The sequence below is a fragment of the Rhinoraja longicauda genome, chromosome 4 (genome assembly GCF_053455715.1).
Source record: "Rhinoraja longicauda isolate Sanriku21f chromosome 4, sRhiLon1.1, whole genome shotgun sequence".
NCBI classification, from domain to species: domain Eukaryota; kingdom Metazoa; phylum Chordata; class Chondrichthyes; order Rajiformes; family Arhynchobatidae; genus Rhinoraja; species Rhinoraja longicauda.
In genome coordinates this window covers 22,190,764-22,204,031 of record NC_135956.1, presented here as the reverse complement: position 1 = coordinate 22,204,031, position 13,268 = coordinate 22,190,764, and the positions used below count along the sequence as shown (strand labels likewise).

Here is a 13,268-nt window from a genome sequence, read left to right as displayed (position 1 = left end):
CACAAGGGAGAGAGAGAGATTAGGTAGATTAATTAGATGACATTTTATAAATGTGAAATCTGAGGCATGTTAGTACAATTTGCAATTAAAGGGTGTCTTCTGCAAGCAACAAAGTAATAATTGAAAATCAATGCAACTCAACAGTAGATGCAAAACACGGATTTTTGGTACGTTAATGGTGATATATAAATGCAAGTTATTAATATTTCACGAACTTGCAAATTTAATTATCTCATATATCCTGTCAGGCTAATAATAGTTAGAACCTCAAACTAGACTAATACAACTCAGGTCTTTAACATATGATAATTTTTAATAAAAATATGCATTTACAATTTAATATTGCATTATTTCTTACATGCTGCAATAGAACACCGTCGTACTGCAGCATGAAAAATTACACAAGTTGTTCACTGTACATACTCTTTAAAATAAGCCACGACCCTCTCTATATCATATCTTTTCTACAACATACTTTTACAACCAGAATGTGATTTTAATTGTTAACAATTCCATTTGTAACCATTTACCTCCTTGAATGGCTGCAAGTTTTGAAATTCTCTGACTGCCTTATCAAACATGGAAGTCAAAGTAGATGCTGAGGAAACTGTTGTCAATTATACTTAAAAATTGTATTCTAAAAATGTAAGAGCAATTCTGATTTTTTTAAATTATATTTAGTCAGTACTTTCTATCTAAATTATCACAGGATAACATAGAACTAATGTGAATGTGCTATCAATGGTAAGTGTGGACTTGGTGGGCTGAAGGGACTGTTTCCATGCTGCATCTCTAAACTGATCTAATTTTATGTAAATTCTGAGGAAGTAACCTGTTAATTGCATTTAAAGCTCTACGCATTTGATGAAACTAATATTAATTTCTCAATTGGTCGGAATCAGTAACAATATTTACTTCTTTATTATAAACAGGGGGACACGGCAAAATCCATTCAGCGTGTGTCTACCTTCCTACAGACTTTGACGGATTTTTGTGACCTAAAGGACTATGCCGAAAACAACCAGTGTGGCATAATCAAAGACAAGAAAAGTCACGGAGTGCAAGTAACAGTGTAATTGGACATTCACCTGTTTGCCATTTCACACTTCCATGGACTGCAACTCAGTCACCTCCCATCATGCTTTGTCTTCTTTTACTTACAGCAAATCCATAACAATGAAACAGGTGACTTTCATGCTGCTGTCAGGAACAATCTAATTTCAGCTTTGGGTGACTGATTGCAATTGGCTTTGCCTCATCTGATAATTAATCTATGTCACGATTAATTGGAAGAGAGAATAATTACTGGTGATGTTGACAGTGACTGTACGCTTCTTCAGATTTCTGCCTATTGCTCAGGCCTAACTAATAACTTTACAGTTCATCACTGAAACTTTGTACATGTAGTAACATTCTCTATAGACAATAATGGTGTTACACATTCTTCCTGGTGGCTCTTTGTTAGCACTTGTCAATAGTTTTGAGTGCCAAAAGCAGTCTCCATATTACAATTCTTTGTATTTTATCTTAATTTTGTGGAAGTTTAAAGTTTTCAATGAGCTGGAGATGAATGATTAATGAATAAATTCAAATGCTTCATTTTGTCTATGGATCATTAGTCAAGTCCTTTGTGTTAAAGACCTGAGAAAGGAGGAGAAATTATTGAGACATTAGCCTGAAGCTATCTCGAGGTAAATATTATGCAAAAGGAAAAAATGTTTAGTGCACACCGTATAGTGATCACTGACCCAACGAGAGCATTTTCACCAGGGTCTAACTCATTTTACCTGCCAACATAGTGCATTGTTTGCTAATCAGAATCTGGTTATTATTTCAACAGCAATAAAGTCGATAGTCTGAGGAATACACTGAATAAAGCCTTCCTATTGTATTAAGATAGTGGCAGTACATCTGTAAAACAAAATTCATAATACACTGAATGCAGTAAAGTTTAATTTCATCAGTTTACATACTTTTTGATGTATTCATGTAATATTCATCTGTGAATTATTTAAACATGATGGGTAACCCATTTGCAGGTTAATAACTGTGTTTTAGGCATTGCACATGGATATTTTTGTTCAAGTACACCGACGTATAAATGGAACAAAGAAAAAAAGCTGGATATTTGAAATAAAATTTAAAAAACCTGTTGGAAGTATATTGAAAGTCAGCAACAAAAAGATAAAAGACACGTCTATAATTTTGTTGATCAGACCTTTTGACAACTATTCCATTAACTGGCACAGTTCCAGAGAATATTGAGCTACAACTGCTTGCTAATTATATATCCAATGTGTTTCAAAGTATTATATTTTTGATTTTAATTGATCATGAAACAGAACACAAATATCAACCAACAATGAAAGGAAGAATCCACATTTTCATCCTGCTTCTCCGAAGGGGTGGCACGGTGGCGCAGCGGTAGAGTAGCTGCCTTACAGCGCCAGAGACCCAGGTCCATTCCTGAGTATGTATGGAGATTGTACGTTCTCCCTGTGACTGCCTGGGTTTTGTCCTGGTGCCCCTATGCCCCAAAGACGTACAGGTTTGCAGGTTAATTTACTTTGGTAAAAAAAAAAGAAAATTGTCCCTAGTGTGTAGGATAGTGCTAGTGCACAGGGATTGCTGGTCGGCAAGGACTTGGTGGGCCGAAGGGCCTGTTTCCACACTGTATCTCTAAACTAAACTAAGACTTCACGAATCAAGAACTACTTTAAAGGTGACCTTTAGCACACAAGCAAAGAATAACAAAAACTGCAGTGAAATAATAGTTGGTTAACCTACAGTGCATTCAGAAAGTATTCAGACCCCTTCACTTTTTCCACATTTTGTTACGTTACAGCCTTATTTTTAAATGGATTTAAAAAAAATTGTTATCATCAATCTACACCCCAGAATGAAGAAGCAAAAACAGGTGTTTAGAAATTTTTGCAAAGTAATTAAAAATAAATAACTGAAATATCACATTTACATAAGTATTCAGACCCTTTGCTATGACACTCAAAATTGAGCTTAGGTTCATCCTGTTTCCATTGATTATATTTGAGATGTTTCCACAACTTGATTGGAGTCCACCAGTGGTAAATTAAATTGACTGGACATGAAATGGAAAGGCACACACCTGTCTATATAAGGTCCCACAGTTGACAGTGCATGTCAGATCAAAAACCAGGCCATGAAGATGAAGGGATTGTCCATAAACCTCCTAAACAGGATTGTGTCGAGACACAGATCTGGGGAAGGGTATAAAACAATTTCTGCAGCATTGCAGGTCCCGAAGAGCACAGTGGTCTCCGTCATTCTTAAATGGAAGAACTTTGGAACCACCAGGACTCCCGGCCACCCGGCCAAACTGAGCAATCGGAGGAGAACGCCTTGGTCAGGGAGGTGACCAAGAACCCAATGGTCACTCTGACGGAGCTCCAGAGTTCCTCTGTGAAGATGGGAGAACCTTCCAGAAGGACATCTATATCTGCAGCACTCCTCCAATCAGGCCTTTATGGTAGAGTGGCCTGACGGAAGCCACTCCTCAGTGAAAGGCAAATGACACCCCGCTTGGAGTTTGCACCTAAAGAACTCTCAGACTATGAAACAAGATTCTCTGGTCTGATGAAACCAAGATTGAACTCTTTGGCCTGAATGCCAAACCTGGAGGAAACCAGGCACCGCTCATCACCTGGCCAATACCATACCTACGGTGAAGCATGGTGGTGGCAGCATCATGCTGTGGGGATGTTTTTCAGTGGCAGGAACTGGGAAACTATTCAGGATTGAAGGAAAGATGAACGGAACAAAGTACAGAGAGAGAACCTTGATGAAAACCTGCTCCAGAGCGTTCTGGACCTCAGACTGGGGCGGAGGTTCACTTTCCAGCAGGACAATAACCCTAAGCACACAGCCAAAACAATGCAGGAGTGGTTTCGTGACAAGTCTGTGAATGTCCTTGAGTGGCCCAGCCAGAGCCTGGACTTGAATCCGATCGAACATCTCTGGAGGGACCTGGAAATAGCTGTTCATCGACGCTCCCCATCCAACCTGACAGAGCTTGAGAGGATCTGCAGAGAAGAATAGGAGAAATTACCCAAATACAGGTGTGCCAAGCTTGTAGTGTCATACCCAAGAAGACCTGAGGCTGGAATCGCTGCCAAAGGTGCCTCTGCAAAGTACTGAGTATAGGGTCTGAATACTTGTAAATGTGATATTTCAGTGATTTCTTTTTAATTACTTTGCAAACACTTGTTTTTGCTTTTTTTATTATGGGGTATTGTTGGTAGATTGATGATAAAAAAAAGAATTTAATCAATTTTAAAGTAAGGCTGTAACATAACAAAATGTGGAAAAAGTGAAGGGGTCTGAATACTTTCTGAATGCACTGTACATTGGTGCCCTATGCATAGTCTGTTGTTTAAAAATCACTCATAATGCCTTGTTGCTTGTGAACAAATGGAATTTGCTGCTGGGGGCCTTGCACTAAACAAGTGTAGACTCCCCACACCACTGCACCATCCAATTTAAAGCCCTCTTAATTATGATGGATACGTATCATTTATTCCACAGGCTAAACTTAGGATAGAGTTATCAATCGTAGTAAGGCTAAAATCACTGCAAGAAGATTCAATCTCTTCTATTCAAAGACAAAGTAGGAATTGTGTTGCTGATTTTTGCTTTGGTGGGAAATCGTGTTACTTTATCGACAGCAACCATTTTATTGCAGAATCAAGGAGCACTAATTGCTGTGGCTTACATGAATTTGTGAACCTTCATGTTCACAAATTCATGTAATATCCTTGCATGACTTAACAATATTTATAGCATAAAATAAGCCTGATGTCCACAGTAATGCAAAAATGTGAAATTATTTTGTTCTTACAAAAATCCTTTGAAAGAGGCTGTGGGATAATCTTTCCACAAAGTGGGGAAGAGAGGTAGAGAAGTGTGATTTGATCAACCCCTAATCACAAAAACAATGACTGGAATGCCTTGTTGCCATTTATATTGATATTGCACTTCAATGGCCTATTCAATGCTTTCTTATTTACATTTGAAGATTAGGTTTATTTCAATGGATTACCCATTTCCATGCTTAAATCCTCAATAAATGTCACTAAGAACAGTGATGAGAGTTTAAAGGAGGAACTTGCGAAATTAAATATATCTGGACTAATATTTATAGATCAGTTGATGGACGAGTGAAGGAAATTGATGGCTATTCACAATCAATCATGAACATATTGATCTATATAGAGTGTTTCAAAGTCAAATGTAGTTGATATAAATAAGAATTAAAGTTATAAATTAAAGGATTTAAGATTATTCATTTTTCTAAAGAGCAACAAATTTCTGGAATAAATGGTCCTCTCACACATCAAATCCAGCATCCCTGACTCACTGGACCCACATCAATTTGCATACAGGGCAAATAGATCCACAGAGGACGCCATCTCTCTGGTTCTTCACACTGTCCTGACTCGCCTGGAGAGACAGGGCACATACGTGAGGATGCTATTCATTGACTATAGCTCTGCCTTCAACACGGTCATCCCCACCAAGCTCATCACCAAACTCCACCAGCTAGGCCTCAGCTCGTCGTTATGCGACTGGATCCTGGACTTCCTGCTGGAGCGACCGCAGGCAGTGAGAATTGGCCCGCACCTGTCCTCCACTATCACCCTGAGTACCGGCACCATGCTCTACTCCCTCGTCACACACGACTGTGTTCCTGCATTCGACACCAACATCATTGTCAAGTTACAGACGACACAACGGTGATCGGGCTGATCACCAACGGCGATGAAACAAAATACAGAGTGGAGGTGCAGAACCTGGCGGACAGCTCCGATAACAACCTGTCCCTAAATACCACCAAGACCAAGGAGCTGATCATCAACTTCCCTAGGTCACATAACAGGGAATACGCCCCGATCTTTATCAACGGGGACAGTGTGGAGAGAGTGTCCAGCTTCTAGTTTCTGGGCACTCACATTTCGGAGGACCTAACATTGTCCAATAACACTGCTGCACTGGTCAAGAAGGCACAGCAACGACTGTTCTACCTAAGAACACTGAAGAAGTCTGGTCTACCCCAACAGCTGCTGATGACATTCTACCGCTGCACCATAGAGAGCATCCTAACACATGGCATCCCTGTGTGGTACCTCAGCTGCACGGAGGCAGAGAGGGAAGCTCTTCGGCGGGTAGTCCATAGAGCTCAGAGGACCATCGGAACACAGCTACCAGCCTTGGAGGGCATCTACAACACATGATGCCTCAGAAAAGCCACCAGCATCCACAAAGACTTCACACCCCTGCAACAGTCTGTTCGAACTCCTTCCATCGGGCAGACGATACAAGGCCTTCTACGCCCGCACCTCCAGACTCAGGAACAGCTTCATCCCCAGGGCCATAGCTGCTATGAACCGGTCCTGCTGAGCCGGATGGTCACATCGCACAGTGATCCGGCACAGATCTACTTGCACTTTATTCTGTTTTAAAACTGTTACAATTTGTTTCATTGGGTTGTTTAAATTAATACTGACTAGCTAATTAAATTATTGCATCGTATGGGAGGCGCATTCCCAATCTCGTTGTACCCCTGTACAATGACAATAAAGTTGTATTGTATTGTATTGTATTTTTGAAGGAGTCAGTATTAATGAAAGAAAATTAAATGGATTGTGAAGCAAAAAAGGAATCACAAGATAGAATCCCAAGTTTAACTGTGGGGAGTGGCAAGAACTGCCAGTGTGTGGCCTGTGCTTTTGGAATTTCTGGGACTCATTCTCATCTCCTAGGCCAGACTCCTGCTCAAACCCAGTGTGAGTTTGAGAAGGTCAATGGCCAGGATTGCAAAAGTAATTTATCCTTCCTGGTATGCCGGGATCTCTAACTCACTAGATCGATCTTTTCTCCATTTTAGCCTTTCACCTAATGTGCGGGGACATTTCTGGCACCACGAATTGTTGAGACAGCATCTAATGACAATTTTGATCAGGGGAGTGGATGGACAATCCATGCTGGAATATGTAGATGTTCCCTTGTTTGAACTGAAGGAGCAACATTAAAGATTTAAATTTAACTGAGCCTCTTTTGGCCTCAACCCTGTGGCTCTCAAACTGCATCATGGACTGAGTTCAACCTGCTTGCAGCAGGTGGCCCCGATGCTGAGGCAAGACCAGCAATTAGATGTGATAGTGGCATTTAATAGAATTTGGATAGGCATAAGGATATGCAGGGATTGGAGGGATATCGATTATGTGCAGACAGATCAACTTGGTCTTGGCATCATGTCCAGCACAAACATTGTGGGCCGAAGGGTCTGTTCTAATGTACTTTTCTATGTTCTATATCAAATTGTTCACCTGCATCCATCCCATGGTATTAAAATCGGCTCATTGCATACACATTTGAGGTTACATTTCAAAAACAACTACCACTTAAGTAAAAATCACGAATCTTAAATCTGCAGATTGTTTTCTGTCTTTCACTTTCATTTTGATTCTGAAAGATTAGAACTTAAAAATGTTTGCATTTCCATCTGGCACTTCTTTACGCATCGCATACATGGTACACTTGGCCTCAATGAACTTTGTTCCTTCTCTTTTGTGAACTGGAAATTTATTTAAGGTGGGCTTACATTCCTAACTCACTGCATCAGTACTTTTTACATTTTAGCCATTGAAGTAACCTACTGTGTCAAACTACTGTAACAGTAGATCCATCTGCGCCCCCCCCCCCCCACCCATTCACACTGTGATATTTGTAGGAAGTGCAGTTTTGCTTGAATCTTTGACAAAACTATATGTACAATAACTTGGATTGAGAAAGAAAATCAGAAAACAAGGCGAGCACCATTAAAAGCCTTGGATGATCTACCGTGGTATTTCTTTAATATTATTACACTTTCACTTTCTCATCTGGTAAAGAACCTAATGGCTCACGAAGAGATAATAATATCAGACCTTGCACCTCAACACAATCACCTGAAACAGCTCAGGTACTTTAACCTTCTTAACTGATTCTCCAGCTCAGAGAAACTTTGGAGTGGCCCAGGTTTGGATCACTCACTTAGATACCCAACTATCATGCAACATTATTTGGACAAATGGGCATGTTGTATATGAATCCTATCCTTTCTCTTCAGAAAAAAAGTTGAACGTATCAAGTTTAAAATAATTTTGTAAAAATAATTTTGCAAATTTACCACTCTTAGATTTAGATTTAGTTTAGAGATAGTGTTACTCTTAGCACTAACATTATAAAAATGGTTGCCAGAGTAATGCTAAGGAACAATTAATTTCTGACAAGAGATGAGTATTTTGAAACAATTTCATTATTATCATTTGTTGGAAGTAGATTGTGAAGCAAACTTTGGTTAAGTGGCCAATAGTCTTGTTTGCATTTAAAATGGAGAGGAAAAAACACAATTTTCACAGTTGTAGATAGATTTAGTCATTTGCCGGTTCACTGATGAATCAGTATTGTTGTTCCACTTATGAGCATAAAGGGCAGCCTCTCCATTCGGAGGTATATAACATTACAGTCAATAAATAGGCTGCTGTTATGTGTGGACAGAGTTGTCCAGTCCAGACACTGCAAGCAGCCAATCTGTGCAGCTGTTTCATCCCATTTTTAGGTCTGTGCACTGACACTGCAGCTATTTGGAAACAGGCAGTACCAATCAGTTAATGTCCTGGATTGTTGGGTTCATTAAGTGGGCCCTCACAATGAAGGGACTGGGGAGATTCAGATCCATGGGGATCCAATCAGTTGCTAATAAACCCTGTCGTTTGCCAAGATGTATTTTTCTTCCATTGTAAGCTGCCCGAGAAGAATTTCTAGACAAGATGTTAGCCATGTCACATATTGCATTAGCAAATATGAGAATCATTGCGGTCAAGTACACTAACAATATCCATCAGGTTCTCTACATTTTATGCACATTTTTCTGAGAACACCTTAGTGATTATATTTGGATTATTGCACCATGTATTTATAATAATACATACAGCAGACAAGTGTCTCAGAAAATGTTAAATAGTAGAAAATAGCTATTAAGTAAATGAAAAAGAAAAACATTGAATTATATCTGTAATCTCTTCCAGCCTAGGAAACATTCGAGGTATATGGATTGCTCCAATTTTGACCACGTGTTTAGTCGCAAAGTTAATTGCCCCACTATTGATGCTGTACTTTAGAATTAGAAATAGAAAATAGGTGCAGGAGTAGGCCATTTGGCTCTTCGAGCCAGCACCATTCAATATGATCATGGCTGATCATCCAAAATCAGTACCCCGTTCCTGCTTTTTCTCCATATCTCATGATTCCATTAACCCTAAGAGCTAAATCTAACTCTCTCTTGAAAACATCTAATGAATAGGCCTCCACTGCCTTCTGTGGCAGAGAATTCCACAGATTCACAACACTGAGGGGGAAAAGGTTTTTCCTCATCTCAGTCCTAAATGGCCTACCCCTTATTCTTAAACCATGACCCTGGTTCTGGACTCCCCCAACATCGGGAACATTTTTCCTGCATCTAGCCTGTCCAATCCCTTAAGAATTTTATGTTTCTATAAGATTCCCTCTCATCCTTCTAAATTCCACTGAATACAAGCCTAATTGACCCATTCTTTCATCATATGTCAGTCCCGCCATCCCGGGAATTAACCTGGTGAACCTACATTGCACTCCCTCAATAGCAAGAATGTCCTTCCTCAAATTAGGAGACCAAAACTGCACACAATACTCCAGGTCTGGTCTCACCTGTGCCCTGGACAACTACAGTAGGACCTCCTTGCTCCTATACTCAAATCCTTTCGCTACGAAGGCCAACATGTCTTTTGCTTTCTTCACTGCCTGCTGTACCTGCATCAGTGACTGATGCATAAGGATTCCCAGGTCTCATTGCACCTCCCCTTTTCCTAATCTGACACCATTCAGATAATAATCTGCCTTCTTGTTCTTGCCACTAAAGTAGATAACCTCTCGTTTATCCACATTTTTATACTGCATCTGCCATGCATCTGCCCATTCACCCAACCTATCCAAGTCACCCTGCAGCCTCATAGCATCCTCCTCGCAGCTTACAGTGCCACCCAGCCTTGTGTCATCCGCAAACTTGGAGATGTTACATTTAATTCCCTCGTCTAAATCGTTAAAATCATTAATATATAATTATATCCCAATGCTCTTTATGTTTCTTTCCTCAATTGAGCATGACTTTAAAACTACTTATTTGACAAAGTAATCTCTCACAACTGGTTTGGCATCAATTTTTGTTTGCTACTATTGCTGGGATGCAACCTGTGACCTTTACTATATGAATGGTTTTGTTATCAGATCACGACAGACTGGGAAAATGATGGAAAGCCATCATCATATAATTGAAAGCAGGATGGAAGAGGTAAGATAGAGAGATACCAAATTTCAAAATAGGAATTCAACAAGTTAGATTGAGATGATGAGGGGGTTTTTTCCCACTCCATTTTAAACTATTGAAAATGTCTTTCCAGAGTCAATGGATGTTCAATAGAGTATCTATATAACCATGATTGGTAAATTTTAGACACTAAGATAACAGTAGGAAATGGGGTAAAGAAATTGTGACAATATCAACATCAAGCTATGAGGTTATTGAATGGCAAAGCAAGACAGAGGGTTTATCGCCTGCTGCTGGAAACTGATGTTGAAAAATGATCAGGGATGAAGGTTTGCAAGAATACAAATGGTGCAAGTTGGGACATGGTTTAAAAACAACACAGGCAAGATGAGAAAGCTATAGAGGAATATGAAATGGTCAATGATCTTGTGTTTATTCACCAGAATAAAAGAAACCAAAGACCCCTGACAAAGACTGGCGATTGAAGCAAAGGTGCTGAACAGTTGATGAGAATAGAAACATTAGATGTTTGTTGCAGTTTGTGAGAAGTTGGAGTAGCGGTCAGGGGCTAGTAAGCAGTGAAAATGAAAAAGCTTATTTATCACAGGTTTGATGTTTGAAGGGAAACTCGCTTTTGATATGAGCAATACAAATAAGCTTCTACAGCCGGAATTATATTTAATGACAACGAGGACAGGTGAAAGAATAAGGTGCAGAAAGCTGATTGTGTCAAAAAAATTGTTTTTACACTCTCAAACCTTGCAATTAGTTTAACTCATAATGAGTTACAGTGATTCTTGACCGCCTGTATAAATCGTAGGAGCAGAATTAGGCCATTCATCCCATCAAGTCTACTCTGCCATTCAATCATAGCTGATCTATCTTACCCCCTCAACCCCATTCTCCTGCCTTCTCCCCATAACCTCAGACACCTGTATGTTTCGGAGACACAGATACCCTACAGCAGGAACCTCTCAGCACTGCAGAAGTTAATCTATTTGCAGTGTAGACAAACCAATAGCTACATCCCTTCCCCAGTTATCAAAGCCCCAATCATGTTCAAACAACTCGAGTGAAAGGGCAACTTTGTCAGCATTGCTGACAAATCTCTTTCTGGCTGAACTGAAAGATTGGTTCAAAGATGTTCTCAAAATCTCCTTGAAAAATGGTACATTGTCACTAATTCATGGGAATTCCTGGCCTATGGCGGCACGGTGGCGCAGCGGTAGAGTTGCTGCCTTACAGCGAATGCAGCGCCGGAGACTCAGGTTCCATCCTGACTACGGGCGCCGACTGTACGGAGTTTGTACGTTCTCCCCATGGCCGTGTGGGTTTTCTCCGAGATCTTCGGTTTCCTCCCACACTCCAAAGACGTACAGGTTAATTGGCTGGGCAAATGTTTAAAAAAAATGTCCCTAGGGTGTGTAGGATAGTGTTAATGTGCGGGGATCGCTGGGCGGCGCGGACCCGGTGGGCCGAAGGGCCTGTTTCCGCGCTGTATCTCTAAATCTAAAATCTAAATCTATGGCAGCTCAACATGGAGAAGAGGTATTTGGGAAGGCACTAAATGACTCAGGCTGCTAAGACAAGAGCACACGGAAGCAAAGATCCTGAGGGACTACCTTAAACAATGGGAGCATCCTTACAGATGATTCCACTGCTGACTTTGACATTCAAGCTTAAAGATAAGTTCATCTAATTATACATACTGCAAAAAGGATATATGTTTCACAGATTTTTAATGTATTTGTTAGTTGTTTTTCATAGAAGCAAAATACAATGAAAGTAAAAATCTGATATTTGGTGGAATGTAGTGAAAGGATTGAAATTATTTTTAACATGGTCTTCTTATCGAGTCCACATCACAAGATTAGAAATTGTTCAGCCAGAAATGAACACACTACTCGGCATCTGCATACAATGGCGTCTTGTGCTTCTTGTGCGTAGTGGTGGAAAGATGGGTGGAAACAGGGCCTCGACGTGAACGCTCTTTCCTTGAACTCTTTTAACACGGTGAAACACTGATCAGGAACTTGCAATAGATGAGATGGAAACAGGATGGGATAACGGGATTCAACGCAAGCTCAATTAATATTGAAATGAACAAGAAAATGATGTGACAAAAAAAAAATGGGAGGGCATGAATAATTCACTGAAATTTGCAACTAAACAGAGGGACCTTGGAGAGGTGGTATTGGGACCAGTGTCAATTGATCTTTCCCAACTGTCACAGACTGGATAGGCTGAATGAGCTGCTTCTGTTCGAGGTTCTCTGATTCTTTAATGGGTAAAATAGAAAACTGTATCCTGAAAGTGAGATAATTAAACATGTACTTTGACTACACAAAATAAACTGTCGGAAGAACTCAGTAAGTGAAACGGCATTTGTAGAGGCAGGGGGATTGTAAACGTTTCAGGTTGAGACCCTATATACAGCATCTTCATCTCTTGTGCCTGTAACTACAATGAATGATCAGAGGGAGTAATCAAAGTTTTATGGGACAGAGTACTTATTGGAAGGAGTTCTAACTAAAGTTTTCTATTCAAATTAATTTTTTTGGTAATTCAAACTTTTGTGAATGCGATTGATTTTCCAGTTTGCTACCTGAGAATTTAGTTTTTATATTTCAAACATTGCTAAAACTAATTAGGAGGAGGTGGATTGGGTGAAGGCTAATAGAGATTAACCGGGGAAAGAAAAAGAGTGGGTTCATGGTGAAGAAATGGTACAACAGGACTCAATGTTGTGACAATTACTCTTTCAGGAAGGCTTCAGGTGAAGGAGAAAGCTCTAAAATTAAAAAGAAAAATCAAGACCATAAAGGAGAATAGCAATTTAAATACTGATAAAAGAAATCTGACAGAAAAAAAGGGTAATGGTAATAGTACA

At 39.8% G+C, this 13,268-nt stretch overlaps 1 protein-coding gene across 5 annotated transcripts in view; it reads left to right on the top strand.

The window, feature by feature from the left end:
- Positions 1-1,571, top strand: part of ccdc178 (coiled-coil domain containing 178) — a 209,725-nt gene extending 208,154 nt beyond the window's left edge. For all 5 annotated transcript variants that reach the window (XM_078397335.1, XM_078397332.1, XM_078397333.1 and 2 more), the window contains one exon: positions 933-1,571. In XM_078397335.1, the coding sequence (XP_078253461.1) occupies positions 933-1,076 (144 nt within the window). In that variant the 3' untranslated portion in view covers positions 1,077-1,571. The remainder of the gene's footprint in view (positions 1-932) is intronic.
- The last annotated feature ends 11,697 nt before the right edge of the window (positions 1,572-13,268 follow it).